Here is a 17385-nt window from a genome sequence, read left to right as displayed (position 1 = left end):
GTGTTATCTTTTAATTTCCCTCAGTGCGTTGTGTAGAAATTTTCCCTAAAAAAGCCCATGCACACCCAACCGATCAGAGCTGCCTCTGTCCTGTAGGGCTCTGAACACAGGCCCTCGCTATCTAAAGAAGAGATTAACTGTACAGTCAGGAACTTGCGCAACTGATTAATGGGCATGCTTTTGTGTGGTTGTCTTAAGTTATTGGGAGTTGTGTAAACAGAATTATTTATTGGATAAGAACGTTTTCTGCTACGCAGAACTGCTGACGTGAAAGACAGACCAAGGCGTGTTGCAATGCTCTGTTTATTTGGTGATACATATCCGTAAATTTCCTGACAGGATACAGCAAGCACTTCCCTTTCGGACAGGTCACCCTTGCAATGAAAGATTCTAATCTTAATGGGACTTCCTTCGCAAATTAATAATTTAAAAGTAAAGCAAACAGACTTAACCAGAGTGGCTTCTGTGGTTAGCCAGACTTGCAGTTCAGTGGAACCTGTGATGACAAACTTTCTGGTTGGAGGCCAGGTTTTTTTAAGATGGCATACTGCAGTATTCGATGAAAGATAAATATAGCCACAGCACTTTTTTTTAATTATTCTTGATCCCATGCCTTAAGACAGAATAACCCCAAATGATTTTATGGCAATAATATTAATCCACTTTCACTGGAAAAGGTCAGACCTCCTTACAATGCATTCACAGCCAGCTCTTATCCTAATACTTGAATTATGTGTTAGTGTGAGGTGATAAACCTCAACTGTTTCAAAAAAGCCTAATATAAGCAGTTTAAGCAGCATGAAGAAAGCCTCTGTGTGATGTATTCCTTGATAACTGAGGTCTTTATTTTTGTTATTTATAACTTCTCTTTGTCCCCCCCCCCCCTTCTTAATCAATGGTAGGTGTGGCGGCCCAAATTGTTTCCCGCTGATATCATGGGCTGAGCAATATTTACCTGTACACAGAGATTGAATTTCCTATTCAGAAGAGCTCTAAATGAATAACCACACAGTAAATAAACTCTGCGTTCTTCATTAACCCAGCCTCTGGGTAAACAGACAGTTGTTTTCTCAGAATTTAAACTGGGCCCTGGAGTGGCTGGGCAGGTTAGTACAGTCCTTTTTTAATGAGGTCATAGAAGGTGGTTTTATTTAATGTTACACAACACTTCTCTCCCTAACCATGGGTAATAAAATTTTGCAGGCTGGCACAGTGGCTCTTTAGTCTGTTGCACAAGCTCAGAGCAGCTAACCTTGTAGATGAATAACTTCCTGAGGGATATGTCTCCCCTGACAGGTTCTTCAGTTGCCGAAGAGCTCTCAGCACTGGCTTTCCCTGTACCTGGTTTTACACACTGGAATTCCTCCTTAGATGTTTTTCTTTTCCTTAACTTGTGTGACACAACTCCTGCATGTGTTGCGCTTTTCTCCTCTGTGTGTTGTGGCCTAATAACTCGTGTTACATGGCAACAAATCTCTTGAGTGGAAAAGGCTTGTATGTACTCTAGCAGTGCAACTGCAGCTTGTCTTGTTTCAGATTTCTGTCTTTTTTGCTTTGCTTCGTTGGTTGTTACTCCAAGCAGAGTGAAACAGTAGAGGAAATACCAGAGTGAATGCTGTGTGGCTGGTTACACAGCCCCACTATCTGTGCATGACCTGGAGTTTCAGCTCCCTGAACACCAACCCCACAATAATTCAGGCAGTCCATAAATAAGAGGGGCTGTCAGCCATGACTTGGACTCTGTAGCAACACCCAAAGAAAGCCAGGCTAAATTGTTTGGAAGATTTATTGTGCTTATCCACTGTTTAGGCCCAGGTGTGAGAGCAGATTTTGAAAAGCAGTAAAATGGTGTACATTTTTGCTGGAAACATCTCCCTGAAGCAAAGATCTTGTTTGGTCATGTCTGATGCTATTTTTTGTTTTGTTTTGTCCAGACCACCATTTGCTTGAAAAGAATCTTTATGTGTTTTTTTCACACTTCAGTGAACATTTACAACACGAGATGTTCAGCTTGGGCCTGGCTTGAAGGGACATCTCCTTGCTGATGGGCCTTTGGCAAGTTGACTGAACATATGCTTTCAAGAGAGAACTGTAGCACTGCTGTCTGTGGGAAAAGAGCAACCACAGCCCTGCATATCTGTGCTTTGTGGAAAAACAATGACATTGTACAGTTCTTGTTTCTTAGGGCTCTGTAATCATAAACTTGCTTTGTTATGGTAGTTATAAAAGCAGTAGTGGTTTGTGTTACCACTGTGTGGTGGTGCAGTGGAATAAAGTTCATCCATTCTGATGCTCTTGAATGGGGAATTGGTAAGGACTGGGAGATCACTGGGATGCACTAAGTATCATTGTCTAATGTGCTTAATGTGTTGGCTGGTAGTCTTTTGGAATCATGTGGTCATTAACACTCCAATGTCTCTTGTTTTACTCCCCCAGCTGCAAGAGTATTACAAGAAGCAGCAGGAACAGCTGCACCTTCAGCTTCTCACGCAGCAGCAACAAGCGGGAAAGCAGGCCAAAGAGGTGAGATCTGTCCCTTTGATAAAAGAGCTGGGCATTGTGAGTGCTTTCTGACACCAGGAAACAAGTAGAGAATTTCTGTGTGGTAGTTCTTCACTGTTGAAGGAAGAACAGAGTCCCTCAGAATGCCGTGTCCCAGGCGTCTGAGGCTTTGGTTGGGGTTCCCATGAAGCCAGTCTTAACAGCAGGACTGGAGCAAGCACAGAAAAGTTTGGGAACAATCCGGAAACCTGAACAGAGCAAATAAATAAACTTGACTTTTCAGGCCATTTTGTTTCTGTCTTCTTGTCTTGACAGAATCTGAGAAACATGGGGCATGCGCATGTGTCTGAATTTGGTTTCACAGCAGTAAAACGATGACTCAGCTGTTTCCAATGCTTTTATGATTCTATTCCCTTTACACTGTTTCCCTTTTCCTATTTCTGCCCTCCATATTCAGGGATGCAAAAAAAGCCCTTTATTTAAAACTAATTTTTTCTCACTTTTGATTTTTCTTGTAGTTAGTGAATATTTCTGTAGAACTCCCTTGCCTTAACCTGAAAAACTGAAACTAAGGCCTGAATGGGACTCTTTTTGTGTATGTGGGACTCTTTTTGTGTCCGTCATTGTGGAACAAGCAAGGGCAAGTGACGAGTATGTTTAGATTCATCTCCCCTGCAGAATCACCTCAGAATCTTAATGATATCTAATTTATTTTACAAACATAAGCACTTGCATCACTTTTTAGGATGAAAAAGAGATGGAGAAACCAAAAGCTGCTGAAATAGTTTAAGAAGTAGATATCGTGTATCATTCCTTACAAAAGAGTTATGAAGGATGTTTTTGTACATGCACCTCTAAATGAATGCATCCTGTGCGTATTGTTAGCGTGCGTTTCTTTGCCCTTCTGGGGTTTCCACTGTTAAAATAGTCCATTCTCTTCATGGCTTGATGGTTTGAGGCTGCACGTTTTTTTCCATCTCCGTAATGTGTCATTGGAGACTAGTGCACCTGCATAGTGTGATGAAAACTCTGGGATTAAGTAAGGGAGGAATCTTTTTCTTGTCATGTAAATGTAAAATCACCTCAGATGCTGTGTTAATACCCATTCAATATTAATTTAACAGCCGTCTCACAGCTGGACCTCAGAAATCCCTATCAGTGCTCATGTGAGTAATTCATAGATTTGTTTTAATTATCAATTAAGAAATGGCTGGATAATTTCAGAGAGCAATTAAGAAAAAGGCTGGTATCATAGGAGAGTTAAAAGGAGATCTCTTCAATACAATGTAAGGAACAAGTGGTGAAGGGGGAGCCAGGGTATATTAAATCACAAAAGAATTTTAAAGAAAGGACAACTGTATACTGTCCACTTAACCTTTTCCTTCTAGAAGACAAAGTATGAGGTTGTATTTTGTAATCTAAGAGATATACACACTAAATTCTCTTGTGATCATGAAGGGATTGTTCTTGTAATGATACTTAAACATTCAAGCTTACTAGCACACTAAACATTAAATAAGCAACATAATTTTTTTCGATTCTTAATAAGGGCTTTCGTAGAACATAGACAACATGTTCTGTGTGTTTTGTAAGAAATTATGGTTTAGTTTGCTTTGTGAGAATTTGTTAAAATGACACTTTTCCTGTAACTCCCAAACATGGCTAAGATCAATTAAAAGTTTTAGATATTTGATTGATTTCTTACACTTATATAGCACTTTTCTGGACACTCCACTCAAAGCACTTTACAGGTAATGGGGACTCCCCTCCACCACCACCAATGTGCAGCCCCACCTGGATGATGCGATGGCAGCTATAGTGCGCCAGAACACTCACCACACATCAGCTATCAGTGTGGAGGAGAGCAGAGTAATGAAGCCAATTTATAGATGGGGATTATTAGGAGGCCATGATTGGTGAGGGCCAATGAGAAATTTGGCCAAGACGCCGGGGTTACACCCCTGCTCTTTTCAAGAAACGCCCTGGGATTTTGAATAACCACAGAGAGTCAGGACCTCGGTTTTACGTCTCATCCGAAGGACGGCGCCTGTTTACAGGCCCCAGTATAGTCACCGTCACTATACTGGGGCATTAAGACCCAGATAGACTGCAGGGTGAGTGCCCCCTGCTGGCCCCACTAACACCTCTTCCAGCAGCAACCTTAGTTTTTCCCAGGAGGTCTCTCATCCAGGTACTGACCAGGCTCACACCTGCTTAGCTTCAATGCCATATTTAGCAAACATCGCAGACATCGACAAGAACACCTGAGCCTGGTAATTATTAAAATCTTTCCAGGTGTGAGAGGGAAATCATTAACAATACCAGATGAACTCAAAAATGCTTTGGATATTTTGAAGATTATATGATTAGCATCTTGTTTTTTTTGTTTTTATGTGCAAAAGCAAGTAGGATAGCATGCCAGAGGTTTAAGATGATTAAAATGAGATACCTGGAAGAGGGATAGATGCAGTTAAAAGAATTTCAAGTTAAATTCAAGTTAAAGGCTACCAGCAAAATCAATAGGAAAAAGGCTAAGAGTGCCTGTAAATATATCAGTAGCCAAAACTCGGGTTTTACATATCTAGACCATACGTTTGTTAGCTTTATTTAGTGTACTTTATATCAAAATCTTCAGAACACATGTTTAACATGTCTTAAAGATTACAGGTCACATCAAGTACCAGTCCTCTTTTTTTAAACAAATGAGAAATGCAGCACAGTGTTCCAGTGCACACCTCTTCCACCCAGCTGCTGTTTGTTCAGGGAGCAGGATAGTGAGGAGGGATGGGGGGGTTGTGATTACTCTACCTGAAAAGAATTTAGTTTCAGCTGTGTGGGGGATGTTCCCTTCATGCCCCATTGTCAGGGAGGCTGTGTTCAGTCTGACTCACTGGCCTGTGAGTTGCGGTATGGTAACAGTACAGGGAGCCTAAGGGCCCCCGTGTTCCGGTGTCAGCGCTGACACCCACTCGCCTCACATTCGGCGTCTCGTTCACCATACAGCTTGTAGGAGCTCTCTCACAAGACACCCCTTGGTATGTGTTGTCTCCACATTTGCTGTTACGGCAATCGAGAGTGCATTTTATCGTTAGAATTTCAAACGGCACAATGGAAAGTTCCCTTTTTGAAACAGACTGATTGCTAATTGAACACTTCAGTTCACAAACTTTTATTTAATCAGAGAAATACATAGAAAAAATAATAGATAGCCTTGCATTAAAAAAAATAAAACATTACAATGGTTATTTTGTACTGTAAGTGCTTCACCTACTTATGATATCACTAATGGACTAGGTGCTTATCAGTATATCAGACTGTACATGGCTGGCTGTGCAAACTAAAAAACACAGGAGCGGTGAAGTACTGAATTAAAATTAAGCATTCTTAGTCCTTTGAAGGTGTTAAACCCCCTTTATGGAGAATACATCCTTTTATTTATGACTGAGAACCCAGTGTCCTTAATGTTAATAAAACCAATAAATACATATGTAGTCATATACGGATTTTAAAACAAATATTCTTTTGGCTCCTTCAAATCCTTTTCCTCTTGAAAAAACATCAGGATTAAGAGTCCTGCTCCCTTTCATGTTAAGATTTGCCCCAGCCACACTCATGACTGATCGTGCAAATACATGGTTAATATAGCACCAGTTTCCAGCAAAAAACCTGCTCCCTCTTGTGAGACCACCAGCCTGACATTTCCAGCAAGGGGAAAGAGGAGGGAGGAAGGCAGAGAATGGTAAAAAACAAGGAAAAAAACATTTGCTAACCTTAGTCTTGGCCTCTGGAGTTTATGAGACATTTTCCCTTATTAAATATTGGTGCAGGTATTGGTAGTTGGTTTTAAAGAGCGAGATGGCACTTGATATTAATATGAGGAGGGCACTGGTGTGCAGGGGTCACTCCCTCCCCAGTCATAAAGATCTCACAGTGATCTCACAGCTCTGGGCTGGGGGTCATTTCTGCTCCTGGCTACAACTAAGAGCAGGTGGAAGCTGCACAGTATAATGGGCTCAAATGTTATGGCCTCCATAATATTTTTTCACCTCAAAATACATTTGATAAGCTACAGCATCCAAATAAGAACAGATGTTGGAGAAGTAATGAGACCAGTTTGTATCAATTCAGCCTTTTCTGGAACAATTCTCAAAAAGGAATCCTGATTTAAATGGACCAGTAAATTGAAATGCATCATACCTAAAGCTACTATTATGGTAATTACTATTGTTTAATTCTATTAGTGGTGCTTTTTACCATGGCTGCTTACATTCACAACACACCTACAGAACTGTAAAAACTCATAAAGATTCTGCAAGTGTTGAATATGGCTGAATGTGCAGTGCTGTAACAGGCTAAAAATGTAGCATGGTTCAGTAAGGACTACACACGGCACAGTAAGTCATACAATAAATTGTTAAAGACAGGGCTGCTGTTCATCAAATCCTGCAGAAAAGATCTTTTTTATACAAGTCTTGGTTTAAGAGTGGTTAATGCTTTTGAAGTTGGTGGTGAAGTCTTTTGTCTCTGTCGACCCTCATGGGCAGTCTCCAAGGAACACCTGGAGGTTTCAAGTAAATGGTGGAGAAGAGCCTTATATGAATATATATCAACAAACTGCCCACTAAATGGTCAGCTGTCCTGTTTGGTAGATACTGTGGCAGCTAATTAAACTGAGGATCCCTACACAAGTGTCCACATGTTGGCAGTGCAGAAGTCAGAAGCCAGAGCAATCGAACAGGGAATCGACACCCAGTCGAAATGTCTTCTTGTTCTTATCGGTGGCTAGGAGGGCAATCAGCTTTTGTTTTGTTCAGCTGGTTCTTCAGTTTATTCACAGTCCAGTGGAAAGTATTAATACCCCAGCTCTGTGTAACACCGTTTTCTCACCGATACGTGTGATTGCAACAGCGGAAACAAATTTTTCCACAGGAGTCGGATGTAATTTTTGCTGGATAACAGGACATGAGGGAAGCAGAGAAGAAACCTAGATTCCTAAAAAAACCCAAGTCAGGCAACAGTACAAGGCGAGGGTTATGTATGTGCACTTCTCTTTTGGAGATCCTAGCCCCCGGGGTGAGAGAATCTGACAGTGGTTGACTAAATGAAAGCCAGCCAAGCAGAGCATGCGGTGATTCCTGACCGTGTTAAATCTGCAGTGGTTGCTCGCTGCCTTTAGAGCCATGTTTCTGCACTGAGCCAGCTGCAGACAGCTTCTGTTTTTCATGTTTGGTTTTTAAAGACACAGCTTTCAGCTTCGCATGCTCTACTGGCAAAGTCTTTACCCAACAGACGGTGTAGAAAAGGCTCACCTTAAGATGGCTTTGCAAAATAGTGTGGTTCACTATTTAAGTTGAGGTAATAAAAGGTTAATTTTTGGACTGAATTTTTCTGCCTAAATTGTTTGTTTCAGTATGTAATTTAGATTGGTTCAAACTTTCTCTGTTTGTCTGGTATAGCCCAAAGTCTGTTAAAGTTTTTGTAGTACAACTCAAAGTAGAAGTTGTCCTAATTGCAGCGCTCATTGCTGTTAGTCAGCAGAAATGTGGGCAAGATGGGGAAAAAAGAGCCTAAAAAAACAGCCACATGCTTATGCGTTGGTAATGCTCAGTTTTGCACTTTTTAAGAACTGATGTTTAAAATGCTGGTTTGACGCTTCAGCTCTCGAGTCACCCAGGAGTCAGATTAATGAAGTGCTGCTGTCAGTCTGCAGTGGCATGCTGAAACTCTGTTTGATGTGCTCATAAATCAACCTGACAGCCCTGTTACTTCGCTAGCTTTAGCCACTCAACTGCATCTAATGTAAACAGAACACAGACACAATGTGTTAAAGAACTTGAACCGTGTCACTGGGGAGAGCGCAAGAAGGAGAGCGAGTCTTCAATGCTGTTGTTCGTCTCTCTAGAAATGGCTTAAAAAAGGGGGGGTTTGGGGATCGTGCCACACCCTCGTGCATGCTCTGCCCCTCTCTCCGCCTTGAAATGCAGGCACCCCTCTATGTAGCACAGCTCACCACACTTCTGTCACCCTTGTGGTCACTACAGCCGGGGGCAGACACGAGCTGGGCACTTTCCTTACTGTGCTGCACAGAAAAGTATAACTAACTCTATATACAGTATAGAGTGCAAAAGGTTTCAATGTGTAAAGTGCTGGCCACCTGTTGTCAGTCAAAATGTTACAAATGTTACAAGATCTGTAGAATGTCGATATCTTAAACGCATTGCAGTAGTTTCCAACGGCACCTTACCTGGCATCATCTAGTTAATACGAGCGGGCCAGGATTATGGCAGTTTAATGGACAAGATCTATCGTTAAATATACTCAAACCCACTGTTTTGACCGGAAATCATGGCCATGCAGAAAAATATTCCACTGTTCTACTAGAAGACTTTTCCAACATTAGTTAAAATAATTTTAATTAAAATTATTAATTAACATTAGTGTCATTGGAAGAAGCACGACAGAGACTTCTTCAATATTGCTTAAAAGTGTGCAGTGAAAACAAAAGCTTCGGTTGTTTCATCAGAGAAATGGGAGACTGAGATGGTCAGTTGACCTCATTATTGGGCAGACGTGGTCTTTGCTCTGAATCTGTGAACCTGTGGGAAATGATAATAGCCAGACGTACAATTCCCCTAAGGAATCCATAACTGGTGCGCTCTGGGGCAAAATAAAATAAGCTTTCTCTGTCACTGACATGTATAGAGTAAATCTCAAATCTGAGTTGTTTTTGAATACCGCCATTGTTGGACCTTTCCCTTTTAAAAAAACACACTTTGTCTGCGGGCTTTAACAAGATTAATGTGAAAGATGCTCTGTTTCATAAATGCACTGCTTGTACTAACAGACTGGCTCTGTGCCACATCTCACAGGAAGTGACCTTTCACCCCTCTTGAGACACCTCGTCTTTGAAGGGGGGTGGGGAGGGCTACCTCTTAAGATGAAATTGAGAAACTGATTTTTTTTACTTTAAGAGTCTTATCTCCAGAAGATAAGGACCATATTTCATTGGGGTACATCAAAAGCAAGATGCAGGCAAGCCTCTTTAAGTGAAAGTAACCAGGAAGGGGAACATTTATCAAACTAACGTTTTTTGACATTATCGCCAGATGCCATATAGCCTGTACCAGTCACCCCCTGTGTAGATTTCCCATATTTTTCACCTCTGTAAGAAGATTGATGTGATATAGTATCTGGAGAATGGTTTCGTTCTCCTTCAGTGTTAAGTTTTTTTGGTGCTGCTAGGGCAGGGGGGGTGTTATTTCTTTATTTCAGTCTTTCCAGTCTAGTCAAATCCTCGGAGAGCTCTCAAAAGCAACTCAAATGATTGCCTGGAAGATCTTGAATTCTCCATCATTGAAGTAGCAAGATGTTTTAATCAGCTTCTTCACAGGGCAGCCAGAGTGACCTCCCGTTACGCAGAATTAGAAAGTCTCTGCACAGATTTCGGAAGTTGGCTGGGATTGAAAAGGGGCAGCCCAGCGATCCTCATCCTCAGTATCTGAAAGCATTCCAGATATCCTTGAGGTGTAGCGCTGTTCAGAAAGTGTGCACATGAAAAGTGAAAACAGCATGACACTTCAGTTAAGTTCTTGCACAAAAGTGAATTGCATTACTGAGAAGTTTAAAAAGCTGGTAGTTTTGCTGTACAGGAACTACTTAATTGATCACAGTGTCGAGAACCCCTTTAGGGGTGTGAATTTCAGGTGATTTGAAGGTGAAGTTATTTGAAGCTCACAACAGCTGCAAGTACAAATACTATCAAGGTTTAAAGTTTCCTGTCTGGTGACCAGAAACTGTTTGCAGAAGTTAGTGTTTCCAGATAGGCAGAAATGTCAGTGTATACCAGTTGCAGTGTGTGCAAATATAATTAGAGGTAGAAATAAATAGCATGTTTGTCACGTGGTACATACCGCATACAGTAGATGTTAGGAGAAAAGGGTCGGTGGCAACAAAGGCAGGGAAACACAGTTACTCGCTAGATAACTTTGGAGTTTGCTAGAGGTTATCGGCACTGGGTTCGCGTGTTATTAATTTCTGATTCTTACTGTGTTATACGTGAACCTTTTAAGTGGTCAGTTTCTATTTATTTTTTGGAAAATATTTGTTGTCGTCAAGCTGTAACTGGGTGGGAGGAGTCTGAACAAAGCAACGCGTATTTAAAAGTAAAAAGCACAAACATTATGTCTGTGGCTTGGACCAGTAGAAGAACTGACAGTTGTGGAATGTGTAGTGTAACAGGAAGTGTTAGAGAGTGGACAGAATACTGTAGAGGTTTGAGGAAGTGGGGCTGGGTTGTAGGACCCATAAATAAAGTTAACCTGGCAGTGAGTCGCTCAATGACCAGCATCAATCAGTTATAACCAGCCACCTGTCTGTTTGAGAGCTTTTCTGGTGTGGGTGCTGTACTAGAAGCTGACTGTTTTACCTCTCTCCTTCTCTTTCTCTGTGTCCTTCTCTCCCCCTCGAAGCAGCAGCTGGGAAACAAGCAACTGGCGTTCCAGCAGCAGCTGATCCAGATGCAGCAGCTGCAGCAGCAGCACCTCCTCAACCTGCAGAGGCAGGGCCTGGTGAGCCTGCAGCCGAGCCAGGGGGGCGTGCCCATGCAGACTCTGCAGCAAGGTGAGGGCCATGGGTTGAAGGGGACAGATGTCTTTTGCTGTCACTACAGTGCTGGCATTTGGCACCTTCTGTGTTCCATAAAACCAGCTTTGCCATCTCTTTAGGGTCTCTGTGTGTGGAGGCTGTAAAACCAAAGGAAAGCGATCTTTAATTATTGCGATACAGCAAGTGTGCTAAGTGTTAAATAAGCATAACCCTGCCAATACTACAACACCCCCCCCCTCCCCACTACAAACCCCCCCTCTTCTCATTGTCTTCCTTTTGCCCCCAGGGAGGGCTTGTAAGATGCACTCTTCCCTGACTGACCCCTTGCGATCTGAATGTGCAGGTTAAGTGTGATGAAAGTGAAGAAAACGATGATAGGTATCATGGCTCCGTCCCAAAATCAGCAATCAGCTATCATTCTAATCTATTAGTGTGCGATTGTTTCCCCCTCGAGAAAACCGCAGCCATGTACATGTAGCCACATGTGAAGCTTGTTAACTTAATCAGGTCATAAAAAGATAAAAGGGATAGTTGATTGTTGGTTTTGTGGAAGGCAGTCATTTGGATAATAGGTAAAATATGCCTTCAAAATGCTCTGCTCTGCACTCAGCAAGGAGGGGGGCAGCCTTTAGGGCAGACAGACAATGTCGGTGGAGCCCGTTTCTCTCTCTGTGCTGTAGCTCTTGTGTGTTTTGCTTGTTTTCCAGTTTCCAATGTAAAGAGAAAGGACTTCCCCACAAAATCTCTCACTCAGTAATGTTACAGTTCATTCCAAAGTGACCTTTACATTAAAAAAAAGTTTATTAGAGCAAACATACAGTGAGCCATGAAATACTGGTGAATCACATGCTCGCATCCACAGCTGTGAAGAGGCTTTTAGACTAATACAGTGCTTTTATAAGTTTATTTTAATTCCATGATATTTATACTTGATCTATGTTATTTTTTAAAGTGAGGAAAACAAAGACCTTCCTTTTGCCTAACCTCTACTCCCACTCTGTTTTTTTTCTCTCCCTTTAATACCCCTGTGCGCTGAAAAGGTTTAGGAAACGTCTGATGGAAAGATAGTCCTAAAGAGCAACTGGAAGGTTGCAGAATGAAGGAATGTGATTTTTTAGACAGCTGTAAACTTCTGGCTTTGGCATCTTTTTGGCAGCCCTGCGCTGATTATGTCATCGTTTTGGGGGCCTTAAGAAATAATGAAAGTTCGGTGTCTCGCAATCCTCAATGAATCCCCAGGAAGCAGAGCTGTGGAATTTCCCTGCAATCCCTTTAAGAGAAGCGTTCCATTATGGCAAAGCAGCCGACCATGTGCATTCTTCTGTCTAGTCATGCTTGCCAGACCTTTTCTTCCAGAGGCGAGAAGGACTAGACTTTCGCCTTATGAGCAATCCTTCTAGTGCACATGCATTTCCCTGCATATCGGAGTCAGTTCACTTTTTCCCCTAATATTTTAAAAAAACAAGATGTTGAATCTAGAAATCTGCTGGGAGGTTTTCAAATGTTGTTTTCACATTAAATCTAAACTTTCTTTTGTATTTCATACTTTGTTTTTACATTCACTTGTATTTCCTAAAATGGCAAACTGCAGTCTGAGTGGTTCAGTGAGGATAGCATCATGTTCTTGATGGATTTGTGAAGACGGCGTCAATGTCACATCAGCAGTTGTCTCTCAGCTGCCCCTACCCCAACCACAAGGCCAGCTCTCTTAGTATGTTAATCAAGATGAAAGGGGAAAATAAGTATTCCAGTTCTGTGGCGTTAAACGTGATAAGAATAGCTTTCACTCTCAACAGCCCGGCAGGAAGTATATTTCCAGGTTGTAGTATACTGTAACTCACAGACTTCTTCAAATTGTGTATCTCTTGAGCTGGACAGACATCGCTGTTGCAAGCAGACGCACACATGTGCATTAAAACTCCTCATTGTGGAACGAGTGCCAGGAGCAGTGCTAGGAAACGGGAAACTGTGGGCAACTAGAGTGATCTTGGAAGCGTGCCACACAGGAAAAAGCCCCTAAGGCCCTGCTTAAAAAATACAGACTCGAATTAAACAGCAGGTAAAATTAATCTGAACATTTATAAGAGGCCTTCATAATAAGTAAACTTCAATATTAGCCAGTTGCCCCCTTCCACGTATAAGGTGTAGCATTTGAACTTCTTTTGTGGAAGTTCACTGCTTTACATCTTATAAATGTTCAGATTAATTTTACCCTAGATTTCTAGGGATAACGTTTGCACATACAGTACATTACTTATGTACTGTATTTACGTTTCTGTAGATATTTAATAATTTTTGTCAGGCTGTCACATATAATGGACACGTAACATATAATGAATGTAACAAGCACAGCCATTTATCAAATACAAGCCCCATTTTTGCAATGTGAGGACTTTTGTTTTGGTGTTGTTTGGAACAAGAATATGAACGTACAAGACAATATATTTGGATTGCTGTTACGTTGCTGACATGAGAGGTACTGTACTGCGACCGACCAGGGCTTTAAGAATCTGCTTTGTGCTCATTTCAGAGTCCTGTTTTCCCATCAGTAAGTATGAAAAGAAAAATAAATAAAGCTACAAGTCTACAAATCATAACATTTCACTAAAAGAACAACAAGGGATTTGAATGTAATGCACAGTGCTGATTTGCACATTGCGAGGTGTGATTTTAAAGAGTGTTAAGAATCTTAGAACAGAAAAAGAAATCTGATAACAAATAATGGTGATATTTACTGTTTTTTTCATTCCTAGGAGCTTTCCTTTTACCATTTATTTAACGTTTCCCAAGTGATTTTGCCATCTAGTTAAGTGCGAAGCTCAGTGATCACCTTGCTTTATGAGTTACCATGCTAATGTCAACTTACTCACACGGTTTATTATCTCCTCAAGGGATGCACGGTGCCTACTGGCATCTGTTCAAGCTGAGGGATGATAAGAAGATGGGTGGATTTCCTGTAACACATTTTAATCAGACATCAGATAAATCCATTAGGGTTATTCAAGGAACAAATGCAGAGCTACCGAGTGAAAAATAGTATTCAAAAATGTAAAAGGCAGAGAAAAGAGCAGTGCGTCAATAAATTTATCCCCAGATTTTAAAAAAAAATCTGATTTGTTTGGCCTTAAATCAGCTGAGTAAGGCATTTGTGTCTGAGACATTAAACAAGCCAATCTTTTAATTGCTTCTTATTGCTTTCTCATCTTCACTGCCTTTTATTCTCCCATAAAAAAGTCTCTCTCCGTGTGCCGGGCAGGTTTCTCTCTGTTTGAGTGTGTGTTTGTCATCACTCTGTGGATACACTTGTACAGGATGTCTTGAGCAGTAATTTCAAACTCCCCAAATTGGTGATTCCTAAATTTTGATGTTGCTGTGTCCTCAGTGAAGTAGGTTCCTGGCCAGAGAGCGTATTCATTTGGTGTTTTATATTTGTGATCTTCGTTGCAAACGGGTGTTCCAGAAAGCCAGCAAGAGTGGTTTCATGGCACCCTGCACACATCAGAGTGACTGATTGAAGGACAGCATCTCAGGAGTTATTGGAACTGATTATACAGTGTGAAATTACTGCAGCCTGAGAGAACAGCTCAATTTCCTATTTAAATCTGTCTGTGTTGTCTGTTCTGCATGTTCCCTTCTTATTCAATTATTCAATCAAGGTCCGCCCCCCCTCCTGCCCCCCACCCCCATCATTCTTCACACCGATGCACCCTTCCTGTCAATAACCTTTACCCTCTCCTGTGTGTCCACAGCCATGTGTCCCGCGGATCTCCAGCAGCTCTGGAAAGATGTGGCCAACGTGCAGAACGCCGAGGACAACATGAAGCACGAAGGCCTCGACCTGACAACCAACAGCTCCAACACTACCTCGTACTCGGCCTCCAAGGTCTCACCTCAGATACCGCATCACTCTTTGCCAAACGGACAGAATTCTGTTCACACTCCAAAGAGAGAGAGGTAAAAAATACTTCCTGCCATTTCTGTCTCTTGCTGCACAAGCGCCGTGCATGTTTGGAGTGAATCAAGGTACATGCTCTGAGTGCAGGTTGAGCTGAGAGGTCCAGATTTCTCAAGCAGAGGCACACAGTTGTTGTTATTATTATTGGTTGACGCTTTTATCCGAAATGGCTTAGGTTGTTGGTTTTTTTTACATCCATCTTTTGGTACCTGTTCATACTGCTGTATTGTTTAGAGCCATCGAGGTAAACTAGCCATTTAGAAAGCCGAAGCCCTGCTTCTTCCTGATGCTGTCCAGCTGTATCAATTCTACTGGGGGCAGGGCTGGAGGGAATGAGCCTGAGGTCACTTGATTTCAGCCAAGAAAGCAAACCCCTGTAACATTCTGGGCCGCTGAGGTTGCGTGGTGACATCAGTGATGGATGCGCTTCTCCTCCAGTCAGCGCTAGATCTCTCTTGCATCCCCGTACTTCCTCATCAAAATATGAACAGCTGGAGGGCAGGGCGGCTCTTGACTTGCCCCTGTGTGGGTGCGGAGGTCGCTGCACTGTGCTGAGACGCAAAATCATGACTGGAGACTCAAAATAGGGTGGGCGTACAATAAAGTGTGTTTCTAATTAAAAAACTTTACAGTTGTATGTCATCCACTTGTCCCTCTGATTGTGTAGAGATTAGATTTCATAATTAAATTTTGAAAGTTCTTTTCTTGAACCAAGCTTGGTTACCACTTGCTTATCGCCTACAAAATGACATTCCAGAGCCTTCCTGAGATGTGGTCTGAAGATACCAATAGCTGTGTGTGTATTCTTTCGTGGTGAAATTTCTCAGCTGGGATTGTAAGATTACAACTTAAAAGCACCCCCACACCACCACCTCCTTCAAATCACAGCAGCAAGCAGTGCGATTGCACTTCAACCCCATGATTTAAGATGAAAGCAAAAATGCTGTTTCTCGGTAATAAACAGAGGAGGCTGCATTGATCACAGCTGCTGCTGTAGGGTATACACCTGGAATACTGTACGGTTTCATAGTAGTGTTGGATTGGACTCCGTGGGCTGAGATGATGTTAGGATGGGGGGGAGGGAGTGGAGGGCTGATTTGTTTGGAAGGGAAATTGGGGAGTGGGGGGTGATTGGTGTGGGTAGTGTTCACAGAAGATATTTGAGTTGCTTGGAGCCTGCAGCGCACAAAGTGTATTCTATCCATTTTCAAGAGCAAGACTCTTGGAGTGCATCTCCTCCTTCGTGAAGGTTGAGCCAGTGGATAAGCACTTCACACTGCACTCGAAAGCAGTTACCTGCTTTTCTCACATTCACTCACATTGAGTGAGTAGATACTGTGTAATGCTATGGCATGGGATTGATTAAAAATAGAAAAGGGAAGAAAGTACACAAGATACTGTGATCCTTTCATTCTTAGGAACGTGATTGTGGTTATGCATGGAGAATATAGAAGAAATTGGCAGTCCTTAATGTACAGTGTCTAGCATAAGTGGAACCTTTCTGAACTGAGTTTTCCACACTCAGAATTGGAGCTGTCTGGTTTGCATTCATTGACGTGCGACTGCAAAGACTAGCTGCATCTGCGAGGAAGATGGTTCTCGTTACCTTGCAGGGTGCTTCAGGAAGAAAAATGAAACATGCTGCAGTCTGAGTAGGCTAAAGGATAACACTGCATTATGGAGGATTTTCAGCACCATTTACAAAACTTTGTGCATTACTGTTTGTTTCTCAGAGCTGAAAAACCTGAAATTTCAGAGGCATTTGTGAGGAGGACCAGAACAAAATCCTGGGACAAGTTTCAAGAATCTGGAGAACAGTTTATAAGCTGGATAATTGTTAATGGATTGATATCTTGACTACAGTTTGCTGTACCTTTCTGTCTATACTAAATATGAAGATGCACTTTTGTTTTAAAAAAAGAACCATTTATGTTTTTTTGTAAATTTCCTGCATTTTTGTTTGTACAAGGTGGTGATTCCAAATTTGAAACATACTGTATGAGCACATTGCTGGATAAAGGATTCAGTAACATGTTCTTGGTTTAATAAGATTCAGGCTTCAATTTATAGTCGTCTTACTTTAACAGCTTGCATTGAAAAAGCACATGAAAATTGAAAGCAAAAGAGGTTAAAGTTCTAATCATTCCAGAGAAGAAGTGAGACAGTTCCTAGAGATGAAACAAGCTGTTTTCTTGTACAAAAGACAAGTCCCACGACTTCTCAAGGCCTGGGGCACTTTAGGGTGTTAGTAGAAGCTAACAAGGTAAACAGATGCACCTTCCTTGCCAAATTGAATACAGGTTCGGCACCCGGAAGAGAGGATC

General features: G+C 41.8%; 1 protein-coding gene across 11 annotated transcripts in view; it reads left to right on the top strand.

Annotated features, from left to right (window-relative positions):
* Positions 1 to 17385, top strand: part of foxp4 (forkhead box P4) — a 281713-nt gene that overhangs the window by 230494 nt on the left and 33834 nt on the right. For 9 of the 11 annotated variants that reach the window (XM_015342583.2, XM_069190380.1, XM_015342579.2 and 6 more), the window contains 4 exons: positions 2437 to 2523; positions 3627 to 3668; positions 10974 to 11121; positions 14856 to 15060. In XM_015342583.2, coding sequence (XP_015198069.1) covers positions 2437 to 2523; positions 3627 to 3668; positions 10974 to 11121; positions 14856 to 15060 — 482 coding nt within the window. Of the gene's footprint in view, positions 1 to 2436; positions 2524 to 3626; positions 3669 to 10970; positions 11122 to 14855; positions 15061 to 17385 lie in introns of all 11 variants that reach the window. The other 2 variants (XM_015342587.2, XM_006628461.3) reach the window with 2 other exon arrangements.

Source organism: Lepisosteus oculatus, chromosome 5 (genome assembly GCF_040954835.1).
Source record: "Lepisosteus oculatus isolate fLepOcu1 chromosome 5, fLepOcu1.hap2, whole genome shotgun sequence".
Classification (NCBI taxonomy): Eukaryota; Metazoa; Chordata; class Actinopteri; order Semionotiformes; family Lepisosteidae; genus Lepisosteus; species Lepisosteus oculatus.
This window is presented reverse-complemented; position numbering and strand designations above follow the sequence as displayed.